The sequence below is a fragment of the Bos grunniens genome, chromosome 8, assembly GCF_055505025.1.
Source record: "Bos grunniens cultivar Pamir isolate PY7600 chromosome 8, Bosgru_T2T1.0, whole genome shotgun sequence".
Lineage (NCBI taxonomy): Eukaryota > Metazoa > Chordata > Mammalia > Artiodactyla > Bovidae > Bos > Bos grunniens.
In genome coordinates this window covers 81,788,641-81,806,923 of record NC_141172.1, presented here as the reverse complement: position 1 = coordinate 81,806,923, position 18,283 = coordinate 81,788,641, and the positions used below count along the sequence as shown (strand labels likewise).

At 43.2% G+C, this 18,283-nt stretch overlaps 1 protein-coding gene across 8 annotated transcripts in view; it reads left to right on the top strand.

Moving 5' to 3' along the window:
• The window catches only part of PTCH1 (patched 1), a 69,753-nt gene that overhangs the window by 37,898 nt on the left and 13,572 nt on the right, over positions 1–18,283 (top strand). For 7 of the 8 annotated variants that reach the window (XM_086417007.1, XM_086417006.1, XM_086417005.1 and 4 more), the window contains 7 exons: positions 421–546; positions 6,215–6,333; positions 7,178–7,580; positions 8,002–8,311; positions 12,923–13,065; positions 15,078–15,261; positions 16,734–17,014. In XM_086417007.1, coding sequence (XP_086273133.1) covers positions 421–546; positions 6,215–6,333; positions 7,178–7,580; positions 8,002–8,311; positions 12,923–13,065; positions 15,078–15,261; positions 16,734–17,014 — 1,566 coding nt within the window. Of the gene's footprint in view, positions 1–420; positions 547–6,214; positions 6,334–7,177; positions 7,581–8,001; positions 8,312–12,922; positions 13,066–15,077; positions 15,262–16,733; positions 17,015–18,283 lie in introns of those variants that run through there. The other variant, XR_015170190.1, reaches the window with a different exon arrangement.

Sequence of the window (18,283 nt, the reverse complement as noted above, 5' to 3'; positions counted from 1 at the left end):
TTTCTCAGTCTGGCCCAGTAACTATTTTAGTCCCAAGTCAGAAGATACATTACTGCCTGTAGATAAGTAAGTTATAAGAATCTTAGGACACTTGTTCCAGTGTGCACATTTGTCTTTTTGAGTTTTTTGGTCACCTTATTCTCATTTCTCCTTGCCCCTTTTTAATCATATTAAAAATTTACTTAAATCATTATCTTGCAGCGTTGTGCTTTGGGTAGAAATGACCATGAACAACATGTGCCTATAGATAGGTTTTCAGTGTTGGTGTTAGAGAGAAAGGCAGAAATGTCCCCTCACATAAGCATTGTAAAATACTAGTTCTCTTGTTTTGCCACTTATTTTGAATTGTTAATTGTTCAGACAACATGTGGTCTGAGGCCCCACTTTGCAGCTCCCAGCACTGTGGTTTCTCTTTCTCAGGACAGGACCGGGGAGTGCCTCAAGCGCACGGGAGCCAGCGTGGCCCTTACCTCCATCAGCAACGTCACAGCCTTCTTCATGGCCGCGTTGATCCCAATTCCCGCTCTGCGGGCGTTCTCCCTGCAGGTGCGTCTCCAGGGACCGGGTCTGTGAGCACTGCTCACAGTGAGCCTCCCACGTCTCCTTTTCTCCACTGATGTGCTTACGGTTCTACCACCATGAAGTAAAGAAGCAGGCCAGTGTTTGGGGCTCTCTCTTCTGGGGTGGATGCTTCTTTAAACAGTGATGCTGGCACTCCCTGTGAGACAAAGTTCTAGGGTTCTTTCTTTTCCTTTCAAGCCCTGTAGCTCCAAAGCCCTGAGGCCTGGGCATCCTCATAACCTACTGCCTTAGGGACTCGCCCTTTTCTTTAGAGTTAAACAAAATGGTACCAGGCCACTCTGTGGGATGCCTAGAAACCCCTGCTCCAGATGAACGGGAGCCCTTGGATTGGTCCCTGGTGCGGCCAGTTCTTAATCACCCCTGCTTCTAAATTCTGTGCTCGACTGCCCTCCCCTGCTGGCCACCCTCTCTTGATTTCCCTGAATGAAAGTGGAGAAAGTATTAGTCACTAAGACGTGTTTTACTCTTTGTGACCCTGTGGACTATAGCCCGCCAGCTCCTCTGTCCATGGGATTCTCCAAGCAAGAAAACTGGAGTGAGTAGCCATGCTTTCCTCCAGGAGATCTTCCTGACCCAGGGATTGAACCCGGCTCTCCTCCTCCATTGCGGGCAGATTCTTTACCTTCTGAGCCACCAGGAAAGCCCTGATTTCCCTAAAGCAACCCCCAACACAAAGCCACTGCACAAAGCAGACTCACTGACATGGGATGAGGTTGCAGTATAGCCCAGGCTAGGCAAGAACCTAAGACTGATCATGAGATACTTCAGCAGGTGAGGAGATACTGGCCAGTCTCTGCCTGGGGGAGTTCCTTGGTCCCTTGTTTGCTACCTTTCCTTCCTTGGATAACCCCACAGTCTCTCCTGGTCCCTCTTCTCTTTCCTTTTGGTTCCCTACGCCATTCTTAAGCTGCCCCAAAAAACTCAGAATTCCTCTCCCTTTCTTATGCAAGTTTGTCCCTCTTTGTTCTGCTCCTTCCAAACCAGGCCCTTTCACACCTAGAGGCCTCTGAGATATTGTGCCAAGGAGCCAGCTGAGTTGTAAGAATGAAGAGTTCCCTCAACTGGGGATGCAGCTATGGTATGGGCATTGCTCTTCAGCTGCTTGAAACTCATGGGACATCCTGAAATTGGTCAACACAGCAGATAAAGAAGGCTACTTGACCAGTTTGTGACATGGTCTTCCTCAAGGATATTATTGAGGTTTTGTGAATTAAATTCAAATTTCAAAGCTTCAACTGTTGTCCAAGAAAGATTAAACAAACAGTGACTTTCCTTTCTCTCTGTGTCTTACAATGCAGTAGTAACTCATGAGATGGCCAGGTTTTTAAAGGAAACATTTTGTTGCCACTTTTTAAACTTTAGTTAACATCCATCCAGCTTTATTCATGCTGCTTTGCTCCTTTTAATGACCAAAAGGTTCTAAGGATTGTGACCAGGAGAAGAAATTGACAAATCATAGATTAGGTTTATATTTATATTTTTATTAACACACTCAGCTCTTTTTTAACCTTCCAATGTGAATCTTTTTTCACTAATCACCTATATAAGCCTAAGCAACTAGTGATCTTACTAGCTGTGGACACTATACTTGTTTAACATTTGGTGTAAAATTTTGTACCCATCACTCTGACCACCAGAACCCCCAAAAGAGAAATACTGAAAAAGGTTAAGTTTTTATTATAAATATATAAAAAATATAGAAGTAGTGAGTGAATAAATGAACAAAGTTAAATCTGAAAGTGGGACCAGAATTCAAGGAAAATGAAAATACATCTAACTGCTCAGTAATACGAAAGGTAAATAACAGATGCCCACTAATTATTAGTATTTTTTGGTACAGCTGAAGTTGTAGGACGCCTTTTGCACAGGCGTACATGTGTGCACCATCCGTTGATAGCCTGCTCTTGTATACAGCAGATCCTGGCCCTGAGAAACTGCTCTAGAGTCTTTTAACAGTGGGCCCTCCCTCTTGCCTCTGTCCTTCTCTGCCTGCCTTTTCCCTCGCTGTTCTGGCTGCCTCACACTCCTTCTTTTCTTCTTGTCCCTCTCTCTCATTTTCTCCTGTTCTCTCTCAGTACAAACTGATGATTCATCAAGGCATACTCTCCTTTAATGATATCCTATGGTGTGGTGGTCTGAAAAGCTACATGAGTTTTCCTTACGTCTTTTAGAAAATCCAGTTCGCTAAGTTCTCCTAAGGTAAGCACCTTACTGAGATGAATTGAATGCTGTTGGTTTTGCACTTCTATTCCAGGGTACTGGAGTATCTAGAAAACTGCATCTGCAGCTTCTAGGAATCTTCATTTATTAAAAAATGGCCTCCTGTTGATACTGGTTCATTCTCTGTAAAAAAAAAAAAAAAAAAAAAAGATGGAAAATGTAAGGAAAAAAAGCATGCCATGATTTTTGCAGTAGCCATCAGACATTTTATGCTTGGTTCCCTTTAAAATGTATTGATATTTGAAATTGACCATTATATAATTTATCTTTCCTTTAGTAACCATGTTAAGTTGAAACTTTGGTTATTCATTTGTATTTGTATATTCAGGATGCTATAGGTTAAGCATATGTCTAAAGGGACATATACAAAACAGTTTTGTCCAGTAATAAACCGACATTTAGAATTTTTCCCTGTCAAGTTTTTTCAATTGTGTAACCTTGTCAAAATAAATAGATTTTTTCCCCCAAAGAAACCTCTTTGTCAGTCTTTACCATCTGTCCAAATGCCACCTCTATACCAGAAAGCAGTGGCACTGTCTATAATTCTTTGAGAACCAATGCCGTGCACCAGGGTTTTGCTGGTAACTGAATGGTATTTGTTCTTCAATGAAAACTCCCGAAACGGGATGCCTTATTGTTCCAGATGGTAAGAGGGTTTAGATGAGGGCCCCTCTAGGCAGGCCAGTTCCTCTCTGCTCTGCAAGTGTCTCAGTGGGGCCACCCATAGATGCTTTGCAGGGGAATGGGACATTTCCTTTAGGCACAGCAATGAGAATTGATTGATGGTATAAAATCATCCCCTGAAAAGCTGGTATAAAATCAGCTTTTCGGATTTACCTAAAATTTCTTAAACTGCTCTTTGCTCTAGTGGTGACACTCCTCTTACTGAGAAATTCTTGCTGTTTGTTTTTACCATTTCGGTGCTCTTTAGAGGATATTGGAGTTCTACAACTTTCTTATCAGAAAATACCCTACTTGTATATTTAATAAGCTGTTGGACAATAAGTTGAGATGGGAGACTGCCTTGGGTTTCTTCTTTCATTGCTCCATTTCCACCACAAAGAGACCAAGCAAGATGCCCATCAAATTTCTTGGATGGATGAGGGCTGGTATCAGATACATCCCCCATCCACTGCAGAAAGCATCAGTGCTGTTCTGGCCACAACATCTAGGCCACCTGTATACATGTTCGTGTATATGAAGTTTTTTCACAGTCTCTGCTCCCATCCCGAGGAACTTCTATTCAAAATGAGATGCCCAGAGTTTCTTATTTTATTATACTCCTGATCTAAGCATGACTGTAATAAAAAGAGAAGCTGAAAGGATCCAACCCCCAAGGCTGAGGTTTCCTGGAAAACCCTTGAGAACCAGGCCCATTCTCCCCTCTGTTCTGATTGGTCAGGAATCCTACCTGTGCTACCCCCCCGCCACCCCCTCTCCCACCGGTCACCATTGTCTGTCCCCTGACACAGACACATCAAGCCTGAGTCTGAGTCCGATTTACTGGGAACCTCAGGTAGGTGGCCTTCCTCTGCACCACTGGTCTTTATTAGGTAACAGGGATGACAGCAGGGCTAATGTCGCCTCCTGGTTGCAGCAGGAATCAGATGGATGCTATGTAACTTAGCTACCTGACCTCCCATCACTCCTGCCCCTTTCTCTAACTCTTAACAGAATTTTAAACTTAGCAGTGCTTCATAGCTCCTAAACTCAGACACCACCTACTGAATTTCCTCCACACATCCTTCCTCCCTGGTTTTCCCAAAACCCTTTTTTGGATTCTCCATCTCCCAAGAAACCTTTCTTGACCACCCTCCCCACCCCCATGTGTACCCCCAACTTCTTGTTCCCCCTCCTCTGAGCCACTCTGGAACTCTGGCCTGCTTTTATTACTACATTTATCAGCCTAAACTGTAATTTGTTTCTAGCTGTGTCTTTCCTTGAGAACGGGACTTTTGTCTTATTTATCTTTGTGTCTTCCATATCTAATATGGAGCCCTGACTTTTTAAATTATTTGCCTGTTAGATTAACCCTCTAGTCAAAATAGTGAGTTGCTTGTAACATATTATTGGACAGATCTTTAAAATACCTTATCACAGTGGCCGGTTAACATGTTTCATATATTTTGAGTTGAAGAGTTTTCAAGGCAGATTAAAAAGAGAGGGATTGGGTCATTTTTAGGAGACTCTTGGTTATTTTTTGGTTTTATAGACTGCTGCTACTAAGTCACTTCAGTTGTGTCTGACTCTGTGTGACCCCATAGACGGCAGCCCACCAGGCTCCGCCATCCCTGGGATTCTCCAGGCAAGAACACTGGAGTGGGTTGCTAGACTGGACAGAGTATTAATCATTGAAAAGCATCTCTCCAAAACTTGGGCTTGCATTTCACCTCAAGCATAAATTCAAAAATTACTATCCAAAGACATTTGCGAAGTTTTCTGATAGTGTTTCATACCACTTATAATCAAGTTTTCTTTTCTCACCCTGAGACATTTACCCAGTTTGAGATGGTTTTACAACTAAGCAGTTCTTTGAAAAACCTCGTAAGAGGTTTTATTTTTCAAGCAAATTTCTGATGATTTCTTGGTTGCTTAGCATTCCACTCGCATTTTTTCATCGTGCTCCTTCTTTCCATGCCTTTGTGAATGGGAGAGACTTTCAACTGTCCTCTGTTGACTTTCCCCTATTAACAGCCCAATTGTATAATTTTTACTAGGTCAGCAGGAGACTTGCCAAAGCACTACAGCATCGAGCCCCATGTTTATTCTAGGTTATGGAGTGACTTTTGAATCTGTACTTATTTATTCTGCGTGCTAGAGTCACACACAGGAATTTCTGCTTAACTCTCCTTGACCTTTTATGTTACTGGGCTCACACATACCCCCAGGCTACTCCAGAGGCTATTTGGAATGTGCCTATTAAAAACCTCAGGGGATGTGTTTGAAATTTTATTTCATGTTTTAAAGGTGACATTTTGATATACTTGATCCACTTTATATATAACATTTCTAAGTGTAAAACCAGGGCTGCGTGAACTCTTAGGAACATTCTAGGAGGAAAATGTTTCTTTTTGTCTTAAAGTAAAATAACAAGTATTTTCTTTGTTCTGCCTTTGTCAGTTTGGTTTGGTTAGGTTGCTAGAAGATGTTAGTTTAATTTAGTTCCTGTGTTTGTACCCCATGAACTCATGGAATTATTAGAGATGGAAAGGATCAAAATGATGAGTCCCTCCTATTACAGTCAAATGGTCTGTCAAAGTGATAAGAAATTCCAGCATCTATTTTGGGTTTAAATACCTCAGTAACAAAGTAAAAGAAGGATGTTGTTTAAAGCATCTTTATTTTTTCAAAGCAGTCCTCTGACTGGGAGGAGATGTGTTAGTGACCTCCACATTTTTTTTTTTTCTCCCAGGCGGCTGTAGTAGTGGTGTTCAATTTTGCTATGGTTCTGCTGATTTTTCCTGCAATTCTCAGCATGGATTTGTATCGACGTGAGGACAGGAGATTGGATATTTTCTGCTGTTTCACAAGGTACATTTTCTGTCTTCTGTCGCCTTTATTTGTTGAGAACATAGTGGTAATGTTTAGAGAACTTTTTAGTCTGTGCACTTGGAAGGGAGTGTAGTTAACAGTGTGCTGGACACAGGGGAGATGATAGACAGAGGGTGCTTCCTCAGGGGGACGTCAGAGTCACGGTGTAGTTAACAGTGTGCTGGACACAGGGGAGATGATATACAGACGATGCTTCCTCAGGGGGACGTCAGAGTCACGGTGTAGTTAACAGTGTGCTGGACACGGGAGATGATAGACAGAGGGTGCTTCCTCGGGAGGACGTCTGAGTCACGGTGTAGTTAACAGTGTGCTGGACACAGGGGAGATGATATACAGAGGGTGCTTCCTCAGGAGGACGTCAGAGTCACGGGGTCTCTCCCCTCCCTCGAGCATCCTCAACAGCCCCGAGGTTGTGATACAGTGGTCATTGTTTATCACACACCAGTGTTGCTGATCATTGGGAGTGGGTTGTATCCCTATGGGCAGAACAATGGTTTAACACCACTATCTGGAAAAAGTATCACCCTTTGGGTGGTTTGGTTTTTGAGTCTTTTTTTAAAGGAATTCTGCATTAAAAAGGTTCATCAGCATGTAACTTGATTTTTGTCAGCCAGATTCAGGATCAAGCATCCATTTGGCCCCCTTTGACTTACTTATGTCTCTGTCCAGATAGATAAACCAGATGATGTTTGTGGAGTTCAGTGATAACATTTTGTTCCTAAATCAGAACTATGTAAAGTGGGTAGAATCAGTCATTGGCAAAGATGAAGGCATTGTTTCCTTGTTTCAGTATCCCACTGCAATATAACTCCCCCTCTTTCAGCCCCTGTGTCAGCAGAGTGATTCAGGTTGAACCCCAGGCCTACACAGAGACTCACGATAACACCCGCTACAGCCCCCCACCCCCCTACAGCAGCCACGGCTTCGCCCATGAAACCCAGATCACCATGCAGTCCACGGTACAGCTTCGCACAGAGTACGACCCCCACACGCACGTGTACTACACCACTGCCGAGCCACGCTCCGAGATCTCCGTGCAGCCCGTCACCATGGCTCAGGACACACTCAGCTGCCAGAGCCCCGAGAGCACCAGCTCCACAAGGGACCTGCTCTCCCAGTTCTCTGACTCCAGCCTCCACTGCCTGGAGCCCCCCTGCACCAGGTGGACACTTTCATCTTTCGCTGAGAAGCACTATGCTCCTTTCCTCTTAAAACCAAAAGCCAAGGTAATTACCAAAACAGAAGACTCTATTCTTCAAAAAATAACAAAGCAGGCGCCTTTGAAATTCATTAGATTGCTTCTTCAGATGTGATACATTTCAGGCCTCCTAAGGAGTCAGCCCATTTAGAGCTGGAGGCCATTTTAATGAGCTCATCTTCTACAGGCATGAATCTATATGTGGCAAATGTTTCTTTCAAATTTGCATCAACTCCTTGCATTTTTAACATTTTATACTTTGTGAGCTTGTTTTAAAATGCATTTACCATGATTTTCTGTTTTTATTGCTCTGGAAAAACGACCCCTACATGCTATTTCCAGGCAGTATTATGGTAAGAATGAGGTATAAACCAAACAGCTCATCTTTGTCAAGAGAGGCTCGGTTATGTTCCTCTGGGTCTGATCTCGGGCCCCTTATTCTGTTGCAGGTCGTGGTGATCTTCCTTTTCCTGGGCCTGCTGGGGGTCAGCCTTTATGGGACCACCCGAGTGCGTGATGGGCTGGATCTTACAGACATTGTGCCTCGGGAAACTAGAGAATATGACTTTATTGCTGCACAGTTCAAATACTTTTCTTTCTACAACATGTATATAGTCACTCAGAAAGCAGATTACCCGAATATCCAGCACTTACTTTATGACCTTCATAAGAGTTTCAGTAATGTGAAGTATGTCATGCTGGAAGAAAATAAACAGCTTCCCAAAATGTGGCTGCACTACTTCAGAGACTGGCTCCAAGGTAAGATGCTGCTGGAGGGCACTCATCCTTTGTGAACATTCACCGTTTGGTCTTTGGTGTGTTCGATTTCCACAGGTTCTCTTTGTTCACTTTACTCAAGTGTTAGATCATAATGTAACACTGACATGTTTCATTGAGTTCTAAGGATTGCTTAAAATTCTTATATAGACTCTGGGACAGCTCCCAAATCTGGTTTTTACCTGTAAAACAATGCAAACAATTCAAATAGCCAATTGAGAAACTTCTGTAAGAATTTATGAGTACACAGTAGGAAATGGGAAAGTAGGTTATAAAATATGGAGCTGGATGCTTCTAGTACTCTTTTTTTTTTTTGAATAGTGGTTAGTTTGGTGACCAAGTGAAATTCAAATGTTGATGGAATTTCTAGGCTGACTCGCTGCCAGATCATAGCTTACTATACCAGTAGTTTGCATCATTGGAGAATATAATTTAAAATTCCATATTTTGACTATCTCTTGACTTGGCATATGAAATAAACTTAAATGCTCAATCGCATCTGATAGTATATCATAAATAATCAATTCTGCTTTAAAATGTCTTTCTTCACTTCTTACCTTGTCCTTAGAAACATTTCTAGGAAATAGTAGTAAACTGGAGAGAAAGAGGGCCTAAATTTGCTCCTAATTGTTGACTAAATATGAATGTATTCAGTAATTCTAAGAACATCTGTTCATTTATTATGTGTTGACACATGCAAAGTGGAGTGGAGAATCAAGATAATTATACACACAATTCAAGCAAAAATATTCTTACCGCAATACCGAAATAATTATGGCCCCAACATTTTTTGGCTTAAGTTATCCAAATGATTGTCTTAATTTCCCACTTAATTAGGCTTGTTTAAATACAGATTTAAATGCCTTTTATGGTCTTAAGTCAGTACACTTGTATGTAAAGATTAAGCAGCCAGTTTCCCTGTGATTTTGCATGAAATGGTAAACAATGTAAATTCGATTGAAAATCGTTCAATACAGATTCTAGCTTTGACTCATGTTCCCAGAATTTTGTTCTTGCGTGTATTATCACATTTGAGCTCTTTCTCAGGAAGGCAAAGAGGACTACATGACATTAACAATATTTTTTAACATGCTTATGAGATTAACTTAAATTTGTTACAGGTCTTATTTTTTACAGTAGTATGGGAGGCTTTTTTTTTTTTTCCCCAGATAATGAATCAAAAGAGGACCCAGAAAGTTGAGAGATCCCCTGCTTTTCATTTTTTCGCCTTTGGCCAAAGACATGCAAATAACTTGCCACAAATAACAAAGAGGTCTGCAGAGCACTGCCAGTATCTGAGCGAAGAAGGGTTATTGTGGAATTGATTCCAGTGTCTTTGGCCATTCCTTTGGATGCTCAGTATGGCATGTTAGGCGGAGCTTGGGAAGGAGGCAGCAGGGCATTGTCTCCAGGCAGTGCAGAAAGCTAACCTTTTTATAGCGTATTATAAATTATCCTCATGCTTTCATCCCTTTAAAGACCTAAAACATTTGGACTTGAGAATCTTTTTAAAAGGTGTGGTTGAATCCTGTTTTCATTGCTAAGTGAACAACACCCATCTAGACCAAGTAAGATCCATTCATGGCCCCTGATCTGGGTCCCAGCCAGACCAGATCTCTGCTTCTGACTCTGCCAAGGTCCAGCAGAGCGCTGTACACAGAAGGCCAGATACTGGGACCACCAGCTGCCTAGATGCTTTTCAGGCCTTTTGTGTGGTTGATTTGGTCTTTGAACATTTATTTCTTCCAAGGAAGTAGTTGTCCTTGAATCCGCTTTCCTTAAGAACATTTTGGGTAGTTATAAGTGATGGGACCCCCATTAGAAAACCATGTCAATCCCATAGGTCTGTAGCAACAGTCCAGTGGTCTTTTTAAGGGAGGAGGGGTTTACTCATAAAAATATATAATCGAAATACAGAAAGTATCTCAAATGTCACCTTTAAACATATATGCAAATGAGGTGGCCTTAGTGATAAAACCGTATTGCACAAATGGTGTTTGTTTATATTTCACACTTCATTACACAAATAAAATTTAGATTAACATTTTCTTTTTAAGCTCTTATATCAAAGAAAAATTGGCAATAGGGATAATTAACTCAAAACTTCACACTAGAAAATAATTTCTGGTATAAAATATTTTCAATGAAAAAGTTAGCCAAAATTTCATGTTTTGCTGTAAAATAAGTGAAACATCACAATTCTTTGCTGCAGGGCATGTGTTGGAATATGAAGCGTTAGCCAAGGGAAGAAGCAAATTCCTGTTCCTTGTTTTGTGTCAAGATTCTGTAATTTGTGTGCACTTAGGCCAAAACTTATTACTTGAGTTTTTTGATAATTAGTCAGAAAATAATATACTAATTATGAAAGAACTTAGCTTTTCTATGAAGTCAGTGATTATTTCTCATTCATCCTGAAGCCCCAGTAGAGTGAATGGCGAGTAGGGGCCAGCAGCGTCAATGATGAGTTGAACTAAAATAAATAGCCAGTGGGGGGTGACCTCCCCAAATCAAATCCTTCTTTCTTTGTCTCACTCGAGGGTGTCTTCAGAGTATAAATATCCAACAACTGCACTCAGATTTTTGGGACCCCTGATTGCCACTTTGTATCATTGATGCCCATGTTAGCTCTGCTATCTTATCCTTGAGGCTCCGACAAATGCTTCCTGGGCACTGCAGTGCATTCAGGGCAGTTCAGAGCATCTGTGGTTCAAGCCAACTCTGGAAGAGGCTGCCTCTTCAAAGGTTAACTCCAGCACTTAGCTGCTGTGTGACTTTCCTTACGTCACTTCACCATTCTAAGCCTCAGTTTTCTCATCTGTAAAAGAATACTAGCAGGCTTAAAAACTCATGAGGTTTTAAGAATTAAATGAGAGGTAGTCAGTGTAAAATGCTTAGACAGCCCCACACTCACTATAAGCCTGAGCTGCTCCTCAGGATTAGCAGGTCAAGAGGAAAGGGTTAAAGTGCCATGGAAGCCACAAAGTGATGAAAATTCTATTACGGTGAGGAAACCAGAACAGGCCTCTTTTCTAGGGGGTTGTGGGGTAGAGGTGGTTTTTTTCTGTCCTGTTTGTTTTTTTTCAAAAACCAAAAAAAAAAAAGGCTTTAGGTAATAAAATAACATCTGTTCAATACTGAGGGTTGTGTGCATGCCTCGCTATGAAAAACAGTCTGTGTGCAAGGGAAGCACAGCCGTTCCCGGTGGTCTCCCCACCCAGCGTTGCAGTCGCTCCACACTCCCCAAACAGGGCCTTCTTTCACCACGGAGCCCGCGGGCCTCATCCCCAAATTGTTCCTGTGAAAACAATGCCCACAGCAAAGGTTTAGAGAAGATCAGACAGAGAGGGACAGAGAGCACGAGAGAGGGTCTGTGCTTTCCTCTTCCCTCAACTTCAGCCCCCATTTTGAGCACGAAAAACAGAACCAGTTCTCTGTGTTGGGGGGAGTGGGGGGCAGGTGACTTTGAGGTGACTGAAGACGCTCCCTCCGTTCCTACTGATCACGGCTAACCTGTGCGTGTGCAGCTTGTTCAAAAGATGTGGCTTCTTAGGGGCTGGGACTCTGGCGTTCTACGTGGGAGGTGATTTGGGGGTGCAGGGCAACGAAAGGGGTGAGGGTGTCAGAGGAGACTGTGTGTGAGCCAGCAGTTGCTCAGCGCCTAAGGCCGGGTCACCAGGGCCCTGTTTTCTCTTCCAACACGCTTATCTCTTTACAGCTGTAGCCAAACCGTCAGGTCTGTAATGATGGTTTTGATTACAGAGGCCAAGCGCAGCTGTGTGTGGTGGGCTGGTGGGCTCGCCCATCCCCCAAGCCCACAAAGCTCTTTCCTTCCCCCTCCCCGGCCTTGCGGTTTGTCATCTGTTCTCACAGAGCCCCCTTGTATTGGCCTGTGGCTTCCTGTTCTCAATCTGATCCAAATTTACCCTGTGAGGTATTTCCCTGCACACATGCGCACACAAGATCCATCCTCCCCCTCCTTCACACCCCCTCTTCAAGGAAGGGTGGCAAAGAGGAAGAGAACAGTCGAGAGTGAATAGGTGTTGGCTGTGATCTTTACACAACCTGGCAGCCGATCCCACAGCTTGTGTTAGCTCCACAAGTCGAACAGATGGAACAAATTGACAGAATCATGTTCACTCACCCTGGGCTGGAGAAGCAACTCAGTTGCTGTTTGAAGTTGGAGGTTTGAATGTGTTTTTCCTGCTCTGAATGGAATTTCTGGTTGTATTGAAGAACCCGTGGCTTAGTCCCTAATGTATAACAAAACAGTGTTTGAGCCTAGTGTGTCTTCCTCACCCAGCTTTCTCTTGCTTTCTTATGACCTGGGGGAGAAGAGGGCAGAGTTTGGGGTCAAAACATGTGTATTTGTTTCCTAGAAATGAATATTCCCTCCCTTCTGCCTTTTGAAGCAGTGATTATCAGCATCCTGAAGTTCCTTCACGAAACACGAGTATAACGTGAAATCAAGAATAAGCAGAATACGGAATGCTTGGAGTTGATGGCGAACACTCCTCTGTCCTCAGTCCACCCCATTAGGACCAGGATCAATCTGGTTAAGAGTTATAATATATTACACACATTTGCCTTTTCTAGGACTTCAGGATGCATTTGACAGTGACTGGGAATCCGGGAAGATCATGCCAGACAATTACAAAAATGGATCGGATGATGGGGTCCTTGCCTACAAACTCCTGGCACAAACCGGCAGCCGCGATAAGCCCGTTGACGTCAGTCAGGTACTCTCACTGCCCTACACCTTGGGAGCTTCCGAGAGAGGCGTTGAGCAGGGCTTTGGGGCTTTTCATCCCACTGGATAACTGTGTGGCTGCGGGCAAACCACGGTGCCTCACCTTGCTCATCTGTCGAGTGGGGACAAGTGTGTTACTTATCTTCAGAGCAGTTGTCAGAACAAAGTATAGTTGAGGCAGTGCAGATTCTTTCAGATGTTAGACATACTGTGTTGCATACTGTTCTCTTTTGAATTCTAGTCCTTGTTACCATGTCAGTCTTGGTTATATTCAAACTTGGAAAGGTGAGTCAGTTGGGTAGCAGAATTTGAGAGAACGGAAGTTGGGGTGATGGATGGGCTAGGAGAGATTACTAGCAGGATGGGAAGATTTGTTAGGTTTGATTCCTTTGGGTCACTGTGGCATGAGGGGTAGGGGAGGACAGACAGATTGCTCTGTCATGAGTGAGGCAGACGGAAATGCAGATCTTTGGACCCTTCATGGACTCACTGTTATGCTTACCCCCGACGAAAGAAGAGCTGTTCCTGTTTGGTAATCATATTCTCCAGCTGCATTTGCCTCTTGGCTGTGACACTTGGATTCCAGCATATCCCCTCTGATTTCTTGGGCATGCTAGTGAGGGCATTTGGACCCTTCACATTTGAGAGGAGTCCAGTCCCACTCCTGGCTTCCCCAGGTCCTCCTCCCACTGTTCTTTGTAGCTTACTCGCTTCACCTTGAGGCAGAAAACCGTCATGCTAATGATCTTCCCAGCAGCTCTGTTTATTGTCTCCCCATTTTTGCTGGCATTAAAGGTGACAGATTTACAAAGTACATTGTTCAGAGTTACTATGGAGTGTGAACTTAGTGCTTTATGGCCGCATGCAGCATGCTGTCAGGTTTGACAAGGATGCAGGCAGAGAAGTCTGTCTGAGAGATGGCAGGGGGATGCTGGGGGCTGGGTTGGTTTTAGGGACCAGGGACACCGTGGAACAAATGTGATTGGGCCAGGCCGCCAGACATCATTTCCTCTGCCTGGGAGGGAGAAAAGCGTGCTGGGTGCACGGAGGCCGTGTGAGCTGTACTATGTAATTCCAGAGACGGCTTGAAGACATACAGTTGTTACATATCCTGTGGATTAATTGAATCCAGATCCCTGAAATTTAGTTCTCTCCCTCTCCTCCACTTTCTTCCTTTACTCTTTCCCTATTAACTTCTGTCACTGGTGTTTTTCATTTTGTTAAAGATGAAAAGTGTTGGAACCAGGTCTCCATCTGAAGTAAACAGGAAAAAATATGTGCATATGTACATGTGTGTTTGTGTGTATTTGTCTCTGGATGTGTTTCACCTATACAAGGCCCGCAGACCAGCTCTAGAGGGAGCGTAGTATTTATTTGGCTTCCTCTTAGGATGTGGCACATATGCTAAATGTGACCACCTCGCTCAGACTAAGATTCCCAGAAAGACCAAGACTGTGCACCCGTCCCTTCTACTTTCTGGCGATGGACATCTTTTGAATACACAGGTCATAGGAGGCTAGTGTTAGCAAAATTTATACAGATGTTGTTTTATTTTTATAGCTCTCCTCCATTTACTGGGTGGCATTTCCTTCAGTGTTAACAGCAGAGGTTAACTGCACACAGACGTGTATGGGGATTCTTGCCAGGTTTTTTTTCCCCCTTTCCCCTCCTATAAATATGTTTCTCCAGATTGTTCATTCTCTGCCTTGGCTGCAGACACTCTTTTAGCGTTCAGATTTAATTGGTTCAGTCAATTCCTGGGCCATCTGCCGAACTGTGTGTGTGTGTGTATGTGTGTTATAAACATGCCGATTGTTGCATTCTCTGATAAGTGCATTTTAAAAGGAACCAAAGGTGTTCTCATGGGATTTTCTGCACTTGCAAACAGAGACATTCTCTTCTTTGTTGCAAATGCTGGTGCAGTCTCTGCTTCTCTGTAGGCAGGAGTGCATTGACCCCAAGCCCCCACTCTGAAAGTCTCCTGTTCTACCCATTTTGCAGCTGACTAAACGGCGCCTGGTGGATGCAGACGGCATCATTAACCCCAGTGCTTTCTACATCTACCTGACTGCTTGGGTCAGCAACGACCCTGTGGCTTATGCCGCCTCCCAAGCCAACATCCGGCCTCACCGTCCTGAGTGGGTTCATGACAAAGCCGACTACATGCCAGAAACCAGGCTGAGAAGTAAGTAGCCCTCCACTGGACCTGCAAGCTGGTGAGGGCTCCTTGCACCCTGTACTTCCAAGCTCAGTTATAGCCCTCATCCGTTGACACCAATTAGGGTTCAAAAGTGTAAACAGAACAATGTATTTCTTTTAGTTTAAAACTCTGGGAGACAGATGAGGATGTGTAATCAAATACAACTCATGCTCTATCACACTGAGAAATAAGAGTCTCTAATCTCTCTTTGTGCCTTTGACTCTAAAACATCCACCAGGCATCTCTCTTTAATGCCAGCTGTTCCATGTGAAAGTTGGGGACGCCTCCAGGTTGAGTGTTGTTTTACTATTGCAGAGTTTTATCACTGGGGATTATATGTTTATCTTAACTTTGTCAACTCTGGTGTTGAAGGGATTTTTGGCAAGTTGAGTCATTCCTATAAGCCACCAAGCACCTGTACTCTGTCAAAGCTGTTTAAACCGGAGCAGAAAAGTCTGTATACAACAGCGTCCTCTTCCTTTCACCTCTCAGCCCCAACTTTGAAAGGTGGTTCTGGATGGATTTAATTTGCATTTATGTTAGAGATATTAGTTGCTTATGCCTTGGGTATGAGGCTGAGGATGGACGTGAGAAAGAAGACAGTCCCTTTGCGAACATGGCTGGAGAGCAGGCGGGTTGTGCTTCCCTGTATCTAAACCTCAGAGCTTGGTGGCAAGCAGCCAAGGCTTGTCTTAATGAAAATTTATAGTTGAGATTATAATAGGGCAAATCATGTTTAGCAAGTCAGCTGAATGACCCCAAAGGGTCTGGAACACACAACGGCAGTAACTAAATGCTTGTTGTGTGAGGATTTCTTCCCCTGCTGCTGAAGACTTAGCATTGCATTAAAAAAGAAGCATGGAAGGTTTAAGTGTGTAAGATCACTAAAAGGATAAGAAAGTTAAGCATTTTTCTCAGTAAAGCATGACTTTCAAGTTATTTTGTTCTCATAAGTGATTAAGTAAAATGGTTTGAACTTAGTATTTTCACTTGTGTCAGTTGAACAGAAAAAAATGTTACCACAATTAAATTCTTAAGTTGTTTAGACCCATTGCAAACAAGGACTGCTTCTAGAAGATTAAAATCTAAGGGTAAATCAATATACAGATCACAGTCACCTCCTCCACCTGCAACCCCCCTCCCCCAAAATCAAAAGTTCAGTATCATTTAAAATTTTTTAAACCAAAGACTGAAACTGTCAAGACCTTAAGACTATCAAGACCATCACTGGTATTGTTTGTCTTTCACGTTGAAAGAAGAGAAGTAAGCAGACTTTCTTGCTGAGTCCTTTCTCTCCTCATTGCACTTACGGAGAATCTGGGGACTCACGTCTGGGAGGCTAACGGTGGGACGCTTGCTGCCTTTTTTCCGCCTTTGGATGAAGCCTGTTTGCCTCTGTCAGTGTTGCCGGGAGCCCCTGACTCCTGGGCCCTCTCCCTGTTGTCTTTCCTGTGCAGTCCCCGCGGCAGAGCCCATCGAATATGCTCAGTTCCCTTTCTACCTCAACGGCCTGCGTGACACCTCGGACTTCGTTGAAGCCATCGAAAAAGTCAGAACCATCTGCAATAACTACACGAGCCTGGGGCTCTCCAGCTACCCCAATGGCTACCCCTTCCTCTTCTGGGAGCAGTACATTGGCCTCCGCCACTGGCTCCTCCTGTCCATCAGCGTGGTGCTGGCCTGCACGTTCCTCGTGTGCGCCGTCTTCCTCCTGAACCCCTGGACGGCCGGGATCATTGTGAGTTGATTCTAAGGGTCTTTGTGGAAGTCAAATTCCTTTCAGCATAGCTCTTTCTGCAGCCGGGAAGTTTTGTTTATGTCTGGGCCTCGGGAGGAGGGTATAGATTGCATCATCCATACTGTATTTATTCTACTGGAGGTGGCGAGGTTCATGCTTAGGTAGAGTCTTTAATGGCCTTAATCTTATGTCTCCTCTCCTATAGCATTAAACTTTTTAGGTAAAGATGGGGGAGTTTTTGAGCACACTTTCCATAATAGAGCTGAGTGTATATTGATACAAACACTCAAAGCATAACTAATTTTTTTTTTATTCAAGTGTCATTTTGTTATGACACCCATACCAAATATAGAGAAGATTCTTCTAAATGGAGGGATAATTAGAGAAGTTGGGACGGTGGTATATGGATAAATCATTTTAGAGATGGTTTTGTGTGGTGTATTTGTTTTAACTCTTAGGGAGAAATGATAAAGTATTGCCAATCTATTTTTTTTACGTTCTTTCACCAAGTATAATGGTTGCAGGTTTGAAGCTAGTTTCGTGTAGAGTCTAATAAAATCATGGCAGTGTTTAAATTCCATGAACTGTGGTATAGCCTTCAAAATGCCAAAATTATAAAAACAGAGACCAGGTCTTGTTTCTGCACCATAAGTCTGTACAGCAGGTATGTTTAAAGGTAAATGTTTAGTCTGTAGGAGTTTTCATGGTACTTAAGCAATTGATGTTATCCATCTTTCATTAGCTTATTAAAAGAAAGCAAAGGGGACTTTTATTGTTCTTGTCTGCTCGCCCTTCACTGCCTGCTGTCCCCCACCCCCAGAAGGAAAGATCATTCTCTCCTTCTCTTGTAAAGTTTATTGTTTTATTTGTATTTTCTCCTCTTTGGCCCAAAAAACTCCAAAGTCCACCTCACGGATTCTTTCCATCTCCCTAGAAATTTTTACAAGGCAGATGAAAGAACGGCAAATAAAAAAAAGCTTTTCCCTGGATTTAACTGTTTGCTTTGTCCACTCCAGTGACTCCACATTTCTTCAGAGTGAAGGGGCTGTAACCTGACCCGCATCAGCTGACCATACGTCCCCTTTCTCCTAAGTCATCCTCACTCAGCCCACAGGCTCTCCAAACAAAAGCAAAGTAACTTCTACGTAAAAGAATATTTATTCAGCCTGTCCTATCAACTTGCTTTAGGATGGAGGGCAAGGCAACCAAAAAAGTTTCAGCTCAGTTACAAGTTGAAGGATGGTCTCTGATGGTTAAGATCAAAACAGA